The 10026-nt window shown below is 39.5% G+C and overlaps 2 protein-coding genes across 5 annotated transcripts; both read right to left on the bottom strand.

The window, feature by feature from the left end:
- Positions 1-343: 343 nt before the first annotated feature.
- LOC137741689 (histone-lysine N-methyltransferase EZA1) lies at positions 344-5986 on the bottom strand. 4 transcript variants are annotated; one of them, XR_015952897.1, is made up of 18 exons: positions 5857-5986; positions 5354-5455; positions 4858-5138; positions 4518-4679; positions 4305-4389; positions 4099-4224; positions 3963-4010; positions 3811-3879; positions 2918-3414; positions 2674-2827; positions 2337-2557; positions 2123-2254; positions 1897-1984; positions 1753-1800; positions 1534-1662; positions 1351-1428; positions 840-1280; positions 344-733 (listed from the first exon to the last, which is right to left on the bottom strand). XR_015952897.1 is itself a non-coding variant. In XM_068481391.2 (17 exons), exons 1-17 carry the CDS (start codon positions 5911-5913, stop codon positions 1089-1091), a joined length of 2469 nt encoding a protein of 822 aa, XP_068337492.2. In that variant the 5' UTR covers positions 5914-5986; the 3' UTR covers positions 708-1088. The 4 variants fall into 4 exon arrangements, 2 of the variants coding, with proteins under 2 accessions (XP_068337492.2, XP_068337493.2); XR_015952898.1 differs by having other exon boundaries at positions 344-711; XM_068481391.2 differs by having other exon boundaries at positions 708-1280.
- A 982-nt stretch (positions 5987-6968) lies between these two features.
- On the bottom strand, positions 6969-9322 carry LOC137741770 (DELLA protein RGL1-like). The gene has a single exon (XM_088678978.1). The coding sequence runs from the start codon at positions 9102-9104 to the stop codon at positions 7212-7214; it is 1893 nt and encodes a 630-aa protein (XP_088535104.1). The 5' UTR covers positions 9105-9322; the 3' UTR covers positions 6969-7211.
- Positions 9323-10026: the final 704 nt, after the last annotated feature.

Genomic DNA, 10026 nt, shown 5'->3' with positions numbered 1-10026 from the left:
TTCTTAAAAACTTCGTTTGGTTTCTTATTTGATTCTTCAATTTTAAGTGAGATGATTTGGAAATGCTTCAAGGCCACATGCAGTCGGAAAATGCTACGTTGAGTGAAAACAACATTATTTACGTGCGTATTTGTATTCCATTAAGTTTCTGAAGTAGTCGTTCAATTTGTCACAGGATTACAAGTGTACAGTCGAATTTTATACGTCTCTCCTTTCTTGGTCGACAAAGGCATGGCAAGAGTAGGACATTGGTGGAACGATCACAAAACTAATGCCGGGTCAGTCTGGTCTGTGTGCAAGCGATACATGCAACAGTTAAATGACTTTTATCACCGACACATCCTGTCCACGATTATAATGCCTGCATATATAAATTTCATATAACTGGTTTCTTTGCGGAGTGTTTAATTTGTAATTCTTCATTGACCATAGAAGGTCAATGGAATACAGGCGGGAGCTGTGCGGAAGCTACTGAAACCCTCCTCGAACCCTCACCAATTGCGGACGAGAGAAACAAAATTGCAGAGCAGGTCGCTCAGCAGATGAAGGCTCGTGTGACTTTGTTGAACATAACTGGCTTGTCAGAATATAGAATAGATGGTCATCAATCTGTATACGAAATCATCACCCATCGGGGGGTTCAGGATTGCAGCCATTGGTGTCTTCCTGGCATTTCCTGTTGTGTGGAATGAATTGCTGTATCTTCATTTGCTGCAGTAACTCACACGGCAAACTGCCGTCCGTTTATCAATTTCTTTCAAAAAGTTCAGAATCTTATCAAAGATAAATAAATCAATGCAACCCCCTTTTCTTCTCGAGAAATGTTTACAGAGAATTACCGATTATTCCCATCACAACATGCCTCTCTGCGTTAGCATCGTCGGACACAAACTATAGTACCAAACTGCCAGAAGAATTTCTGACTTATTGTCTATAAATCCATGAAAATAACGTTATTTCCAATACAGCTTTATTGACCTAGAAGGACAATTCTTGTCCCGGCTGTTGTCATGGATAAAAACCTCCAGAGTCGAGCTGTGCGCCATACTTGATACCTATGTACCTCTCCATCCATGCTAACTATCCATTCAAAGAGGTTGGTGCTTTTTCGCTCTGCCCCTGGAAGCAGATGAATCGTCCCTCTTAGAACCCTCCGGTTTTTGAGCCCATACAGGTGCTGCCTCTGAAAGATAACAATAATCATAGAAGAGCTCCTCACCAGCATCAATATGCTCCTTGGCAAATATGCCAACTCGATGATCACCCGCGACCAGCATTACCTATACGCAAACATGTATTACACACACCCTTATAACTAATCAAACAAGAGAATTACATAAACTTAATTACCTTTGCATGGCAGTTAGGATTCGACGAGTGGTTTGCAAATTTAAGCTTGTCTCCCTTTCGGTAAGCATCTAGGACATACTGCAGTAAACAGGTGTCATGCCAGAGTAAAGCTATAGCCTACAGGTATCACGTATTTGCGAAGAAAATTAAAATGCAAATATAAAAGCGGTCAATTTCCCTTGCCTGTTCATTCAAGTCGAAAAGGAATGACGAGTTTACACGATCATAAATCTTCCCCCGCTTGTCTGCTTCCTGATGGGAGATGATTTCACCAGTATATTCTCCAAGATAATCATTCTTGTTTACGGGGTTCTGAAATCACATGATTTAATTTGGTGAGAAAAGAAAAATCAGCTTATAAGTTTTAGGAAGCCACATGCAAAAACATCGAAATCTTCCAACCTTTAAGAAGGCTCCCCAGCCAGCAACATCAGACTTGCCCAGGAGAATCTGAAGAAAAAGAAAGTGTATTTAATAAAAAAATCATAAAGTAAATTATGCAGACTACAGAAGTGATTTATTAACTAAATACTAGGAATTGCTCACCCTCTGTTGTTGTCGTAGAAGAAGCCTCATGTTTCCACACTGACTATCTCCCTGTCTCGGTGGCTCGCCTAGTGAACCATCCCCACAACTGCAAAAAGTTTTTATATTTAAACTCAAAATCACCACCAAGGAAATAACAAGCTCTCTACAATGAACACACTGCATGATTCCAAAAAAAGAAAAGAAAAAATAGCTTGATCAGCTGGTCCATCATGGAGCTCAATACCTAACCCAACAATGACGACAGACATCTGGGTCACATTCACGGCCAGCAGCAAAGCATGGGCACTGCCGACTTCTACATTGACTCTTTGCACAGTGACATCCCCTGAACCTATTTTTGCAGCTCTTCGAACAGCTGAAAATGAAAAAGTTAATTGGTCATCACTGGTTCTGTGCATTTCATTCAGTTGACTGCTTTAAGGATAAGTCCGACATACCCACAGTATTTTTCACAGCAGGTTCCATTACTCATACAAGGACATTCCTTTCCGCACATAGACTGGCATCCACATGGCGTATATAGTTTACGTGAATCGTTTTTGCCATCAGCAATTCTTTTCCACATTGTTGGGTGCCCAGCAGACTTCCAAGAATACTTAAGCCTCCGTGCTTTGCCCCTTCTACGAAGTAACCGTGGCTTTGACGACATCTCTTGTTCCTAGCATGAGTACAATAAAGGTAACCTTTTTTAATCACAGAGAGAGAGAGAGAGAGAGAGAGAGAGAGAGAGAGAGAGAGAGAGAGAAAGAGAGAGGATAAGTCTATGATGCTTACTGTCTGATCCATATCAGATTTCACATTGTCTTCCATAAATGAAGATGGTCCAACCACAGATCTATTAGGCATTGAAGCTCCAGAATTATGCATGTAACTAGACACCTCCATGCAAGTCCTCAAGCCAGAGAGTAAGTTCCTCGCTATGAGGCAACTGCAGAACACAAATTACCAATTAAGTACAAACATACGGAATGGTGTAATGAATATCCGTACAAGGCATTTTGAATTCAAAAATGGCTACCTGTTTCTCCCAAATATCTGCAGTCCCTTCATGTATAAATCTTTCTCCACTGGTTTCCACTCAGAGTTGCTATAGATCCCCTCAACTTGTTCACATGTAGACTTGGATGTTTGCCTCAGTTCAGGCACTTCAGTAACATCTCGTGGCTCATCTCTGGAAATGTGAACCTGAACCGGGATAGGTTCACTAGTAGCAGTTACCAAATCCAAAGCATCTAATCTCTTTTGTTTCTTAGAAGAACCCTGGAAAGCATCAGGTACTATAGTTAGGTCATTTGCCACTTTATCTGTATGCTTCACGACCTTGCGCTTCCCTGTGTTTTCATTGTGCATCTTCAGGATATGAGAACTATGAATGGCTTCTGAAGTTGCAGGCACAGCTTCATCAGGAATACTTCTTTCATTGTGTAAGAGGCCGGTACCACCATGAGAACTTGGTCGCTCGGCATTAATGGATGATCCTGGAGCACTTTCTCTCTCTGATGTTACTATACTCAACTGCAAGAAGAACCCGGAAGTCATATTCAAAATCCCATAACCAGTGGCAAAAGCCAAAGAAAATATGGAGTGTGTAAATCATAATTGTCATGATAAATGTGCCCTATAGTTCATCAGGTGAAAAGAAAAAAGAAATGTTTAGCAAGGCTCAGATTAGACCAAAAGAATAAAAATGTACGTGTAGTCAGCCCCAAACTACTGAGATTCGGGCATTTAACTAATTCACCAGCAAATAACTAGAGGGTGAAAGAGTTTAACTTGTACAAGTTCATGATATGAAAACCTATCAGATTAACAGTGTCCTGCTACTGAATTCAAGGAGAACGAAAGAAACTAATTCAACTAAACAGACCTCAAGTAGTAACAGAACCTTAATAAAGAAAGGAAATTCCATACCCTGAGGTAACATTGATCACTGCATGGCTCCCGGTTCTCGTCATGACCGGACCAATGTGATTTTTCACTCTGAAAAGAAAGAATACCACAATAGACATAAAAATTTATGGAATTCAAACAAGCTGGCACATATAAGCAACACTGCTGCTTACAGGATAGATTAAAGGTTGAGAACATCCATGCAAACGACAATCAAATACCTGTTGGATAGAATCAGTTGAGAGTTATCAGAAGAAGAAAAAACCAGTATTTTCATTTAACAATTCAAGTAAGATGACACCCGCATACCAAGCAACGGCGACAGAAAAGGTTATCAAAAGAATCTAAGGCAGCATTAAGACTCTTATCAAGAGAAATGCACCCTTCATGTTCGCACTTCTCGGGGTTCCTTTCCTTGATTATGTTATAACGGGCCTGCAAGTTACAATTCCACAAAATTTAGGCATCAAAATCCTCCCAAAAAACAATTGTGAACATATGTTAATGCAAGCTACCAGGATATCCGAAATGGGAACTCCAATAAACTCCTTCACAAGTTCCACTACTTCCTCGCCTAGGCCATGCTCCTGAAAGGCCATCCTACGAAATTCAACACAAAAAATTAAAAACCTTCATTTATTCCTACAACAAAATTTGGAATACACAAGTTCATAAGCAGCCATAGTCAATGTGATTCTCTAAAAATCTAACATCTCATATGAACTTACAACAGAATTCGATCTTCGCCCGCAGAAAATTCATGTTTTACTTCTTCGGGTTCTTCTGCCTCATCGTCAGTGCCACTGTAGACAAGAGCTTCACTGCCATCTTCATCGTAATAAATGCGCCTCCTCCCAACTACTGATTGGTCTTCAGCCATTCTTTGATTTCTGTGCTGTGAAAGACAAATTTGAGATAGGAGAAACACAACGGCAACAATTTTCACATTAAAAACATAAGAAGGCAGGGACAAAACATATATAGAAATCCGTGATTTGCATTATCTCACAAGTCTAAATTCGCAAACCCAAAAACAAATAAAACATTTAAACCAACATGTAATCGAACCTGTCCAAGAATATCCAAGTTGTATAAGGCGGTATCTTGTCAGCAAGTGGAAGCTTGGTACTTGATGAGAATAACACCTCTTGATTCTCAATCCAGTCTTTCTCACCACATCCCCGCACAAATCCACTGATTCTGCAGAGAGGCTGTTCAATTCTTGAAGAAAACAATTTAAAGCTCCTATTCCGCTCTGATGACAAAGCATTCAAATTCGCTCTTGCTGTCTCAGATATAATTTTCGAAACATAACCTTCTACCTTCTCCCTGTTCTTCTCAACCTTTTCCTGAATGTATAACAAAATAACAAATGTATGCCAAAATTTACTTTTACTGAAAGTGAAATCATTACAGTTTTACGTTTCCTGATAATCTAGTAAACAGCTTCTATGGGAATTCGGATTCTGCTTCTCCTCAATTCCAATTCCCCCTAAACTCAATTCTAACAATCCTGACTATGGATTAGTAAACAAGCCATTGGAAAGTATGCCAAAAAACTTACTTTTACTGAAATCACTCTCTCTGCTTGAATTTGCAACTTGAGCTGGTGCATCTTCTGCTCCAAGCTTCCAACGCCATCGCTCGGCCCTTCTACATGGAATTTCTGCCCATATAAATCACAGAGCAGACTCGATTTCGTGAATTCAACATCAAACATAACCAGATTTTACTTTCTGTTTGGCTGCAGAGAAAATGTGCAACTACTGCTGCAAGAAGCTACGACTTCTAACTACACAAAATTCTGAAATTTCATTTCATTGATATCAAAACTACAATCTGGAAAGTGGAAAACAAATTCTCATCATGTTTGATCATAACAATTCTAATTCAGCAATTCTGATAATAATTTAAAAAAAAAAAAAAAAAAAAAAAAGGATCGAAATTTTGTTTTTAACAGAAAAGAAAAAGAAAAAAAGAAAGCAGGAACCAAAATCGATTGAAGAAACAGGGAATTCGGGGATCGACGAGAAGAGAGAGAGAGAGAAAGTTTAGAGAGAGACTGACTGTGAGTTTATTTGCAGAGTCGGAAGCTTTGGAGAGCATCGTCCCTGTTCTGCTCATCTCCCTGGGTGCCTGTGCGACTCAACAAAGAAATGACTGAGAAAATGAAAGTAATAAACCATTTTGTGCCTGACACGTGTAAGGATTGCTGATGTCGCCTACATGAGTGACTTTCCTACGTGTCCAAAAGATGACGTGGCCTACATGCTGGAGGGGCGATTATTGTATTCGTTCGATACATATAACTTCCGTCTCAAGTGCATAACATACGACACAAAAGAAATGTTAGTATACGCATCGAAGGATTGATGATATGTTTAGGTGTTGAAAGAGAAATTACTATATGCACCAATTTTACTATATTTCTTTTCTTATTTTAGGTTTTTTTTTAAACGATAAGATAATCTACATTAAATTAATCTAAACTACGGAGAGGGATATTTTTTTCCTTAATTAGAATTATGTTTAAAACTCACATCATTTCTCAATTTAGACTATTTCAAGACTTAATGATGTGAAAGTTTGGGTGCACTCACAAGTTTATTTTTCTTTTTAAATATAGAAAATTTGGAGTGTCAAATAAAAATTTTGAACTGTCAATAACAATTTTTGTTCAAAATTGATTGAGCATGGTGTTTATTTTTTCCATGTTAATATTTCTTTTTTGACAAACGATAGCGATAATGGATCAAAATTTTAAAATATTAGAGAGACAGGAATCTATGAGGATCGAACCCTCGCTAAAGTACATAAACATTATTATTTTCCGCCGATACGGTAAATCACCATTTGCTTCATGTTGATATTGTATGCATAGATTTGGTACCCCGTAATGTTAGGGGATTAGTGACTAGGCCTACATACATGGGCTGTATCCTCTTCTTTTATTGGTGGGAATTAGGGTTCTCTGCCCAATTACGAATATGCAATACCCTTACCTTTCTAAAATTGGATAAATTCAATCACTAAAGAGAATTTCAAAACTAAGAAAACTTGATGTTTATATTTGCTATGTTTGTCATTGTGCTATGTTAGAGCGGTGTGTTCTTTTCATTGTAACCAATTTTTGGATTCCTTTCTTATAATTACGGTTAAAATAGAATATTGTTTGAATAAAACAACGTTTTGAATAGCAAATACGACATTAATACAATGATCATACATCACATTATTTTCAACTCTAAAAAATCTCTCTTTCTCCACTCTGTCTCAACGTACAGAGAGCAAGTTTGATATTTCTACACTACGAGGATACCTCTCATAGGGAGTGAGACTAAATATAGGGAGAGTTCTACATTTTTGTAAAATTTTTTGTACAAATAACATGATTTGTATTGATCCTATCCAAGTTTTTCTCCTCAGCGGAACTTCCAAGTAGAAAGGGAATGGATTGGAGTTCCCTTCCACCCAACAATAAGACATTTCCCATTCCTATGAAGCGTGCAAGAAGGGGATCCAAACTTTTTAGCTACCAAACTAGCTTGGTTCAGAGATGCCTTACTAAAGTTGATTTCCACCATTCTAAACCTTGCAAAGAAGGCCCTCCACACCTCCATCTTCACGTTTCTCGTAACCCTTTCGCTCCCCTCCGCCGCCACAATGTTTCGTATTCCCTCATGTAACAACCTCTCCATCAGCACTCTGGACTCCTCGTGCTTCATGCAAGCCTCAAGGCAGTCGAAAAATGCGCTGTAATAAAACAGTGCATCGATGAATCGGTTCACGAATGATGGCGAATTATGGTTTGCCTCCACCTCATTCACAACCATTACGCAAGGGCTGAGATTTCTCATCACCCTCATCAGATTTTCCAAGCAACTTGGCCTCAAAATCAGTGTCCTCAGTATTAGAGGAGCGTATACCACCACAGCTTCGTCATCTTCAACATCAAACAATTGGTTCTTGACATCTTCCATGTCTGTCACAATCACTGCCTTGAATTGAAAGGGTACGTTCAAGGCCTTTGCAACGCTTGCCAGCCTCCTTCCTGTCTCCTCGATCTTCTGCTTGCCTGTCACACCCACCGCGGTTATTGTAAGGAGCTCAATGGGGCACTCCTCGCGCTCTGCAAGCACTTCCATCAGCCCTGTCCATTGCACTCCGCTTCTGATTTCGAGATCAATCAAATGAACCTTGCTCTCCAAGGCAACGTTTTCAAGTATTACTTGGATTGCTGCGAACTGCAATACTGGATGAAAAGGGATATCTTGGTGGCATGCAATAAATGTAAGGTTTGTGCTTAGTCCAAGACTATAACTAGATATCTCATTCCCCTTATACATGCTGTTCCCCGTTTCCTTTTCGATCCTCTCGCGAAGCGCCTCAGCGAAATAGAAAACAACCCTCTGGACAGGGTTGACTTTGCAGGAGGCAGCAAATTCGCAACGAAGAAGCAGGCGGTTTGCGCGCTCGAATTGTTGGTAGCCTACCTTCTCTGCTGCAGCTAAAAGGATGTGAGCAAGCTCCACGTCTTTCGTTTCTTCTTCGGATAGACCGGAAAGCGCGTAGCCAAAAGGGTGCAAGGGCATGAAAAAATCGTCGTATCCTTGATTAGAGAATTGCACATACCTTGCTCCCGCAACCCTCATGATCTCCTCGGTTGACAATTTTTGTTGGATTGAATATGAGGAGGCTCCAGCTTCATTGCAACTGTTGCTAAATCTGTCTCGCTTCAGTTTCTTGAACGCGCTGCCGTAGTTGTTTAGGAGCTCCAACACAGCTAAGGAAGACTGATGGGGCATTTGCTTGTTGGTTTCCTCAATGTCTGATCCTCCGATTTGGCTGTACGTGAGCTGATTCGCCATGTCCTGAATCGGTTGCGTGGAATGGAAGGCAGAATCAAAGTTGAAGTTATCCAAATCAGAGTAGTTTGACTTGGATTGTTGTTGGCAACGTTGGTTTTGTTGTTGGTAGTGGCGGTGATCGTGATCTTTGGAAACATGATCTAGTTCTTTCTCGGACATGTTGTTGGATCGTTGAAGATCATGTTCGGAACAAACTGTATCAAAACTGAAATTATCCAACATTGAATAACTTGTCTTGGATTGTGGTTGATCTTTGGACAAATGAGAGAATTTTTCCATCTCTCCCAACCCTAATTCTTCCATCCCAAACAAATGTTCTGGCTTTCCCTTGAACACCACCACCTCCTGATCTTCCTTCTCATAATCTTCAAGCTGGCCAGTCAAACCACCACCGCCGCCGATGACTCCAAAATCAAAGGGAGTGAAGGAGAAGAATGCGTTCGCCATGTCGGATAATATATAAATGCACAAACAAATTCACCAAATATATTCTCAGAGTTCAATTGATCATCAAGTGAGACAATAGGATTATTCGGATTCGTATCGACAAATATATCTGTATCAATTTGTATGTTTGGTTGATAACAACGATCACAGGTATGAGTACTAAAGCAAATTATAAGGCGAGGAATGCAACCAAGTAGTGACATAATTCCGATATTGTCAACAAAGCCAGCAGCCATGAAATGCCAAAAACTTGTCCAAATAAAAACCATGTAATCCCTCTATTGGAGCTAAAAATTAAACAAATGTCGCTGCCAATTACCATATTTTAATCAAATATTCTGCGCAAGCTTACGAGGTTGATTAACCGAAGGGATTAATTAAAGGAAGAAGATGTGGACTCGCTTGGATAAGTATGGAGAGTTAAAGGACAAACTCAGAAACTTGAAAGTAAAAGGGTTGGATAGGAAAGTACAAAACTCAGAGCAGTAACTTGTCCGTCTGTAACTCTGTCATTATCATATTACTGTCTGTAATTTTGTTAATAGGAGAAGATTACTACACACTTTGATCCTTTTTGATCCAGCATTTGCGGTGACAAAGAGGAATATGCCATGGATTTGGAAATTCAGAAGAAAACTTTAACTCTAATTAGGTCAATTAACCTTGCACATTAGCTATGATTGACTATGTTTACAGCACAAGATCAGTAAAACGTCAGAAAACACCTGCTGGCACAGTGAATACCCATTGCTTCTATCTCACTGCTCATGTGGTAACTCATGCGTGAGAAGTGAGATGAGAAATTTTATGTCAGATAAGTTTAGAACGATACAATTTTCACTGTTTGGTTAATATTTTACAGTACTTCTTGCTCAAGTTCAGATATGTGAAATCAGAAGCACCACTTTACTTGAGCAAAGTT

This window comes from Pyrus communis, chromosome 11 (genome assembly GCF_041283825.1).
Source record: "Pyrus communis isolate YQ-2024b chromosome 11, ASM4128382v1, whole genome shotgun sequence".
Classification (NCBI taxonomy): Eukaryota; Viridiplantae; Streptophyta; class Magnoliopsida; order Rosales; family Rosaceae; genus Pyrus; species Pyrus communis.
The sequence above is the reverse complement of the archived record's forward strand: the minus strand, read 5'-3'. Positions and strand labels throughout refer to the sequence as shown.

Bases quoted from the DNA above. Each gene is read 5' to 3' on its own strand.
- LOC137741689 (XM_068481391.2), bottom strand. From the start codon at position 5,913: ATGAGCAGAACAGGGACGATGCTCTCCAAAGCTTCCGACTCTGCAAAT. The intron at 4,680-4,857 runs GTTCGATTACAT...TTCACAGCACAG, and splicing joins ACTTGGATATTCTTGGACAG to AAATCAAAGAATGGCTGAAG. The intron at 1,801-1,896 runs GTGAGCAATTCC...CTTTTTCTTCAG, and splicing joins TTCTACGACAACAACAGAGG to ATTCTCCTGGGCAAGTCTGA.
- LOC137741770 (XM_088678978.1), bottom strand. From the start codon at position 9,104: ATGGCGAACGCATTCTTCTCCTTCACTCCCTTTGATTTTGGAGTCATC.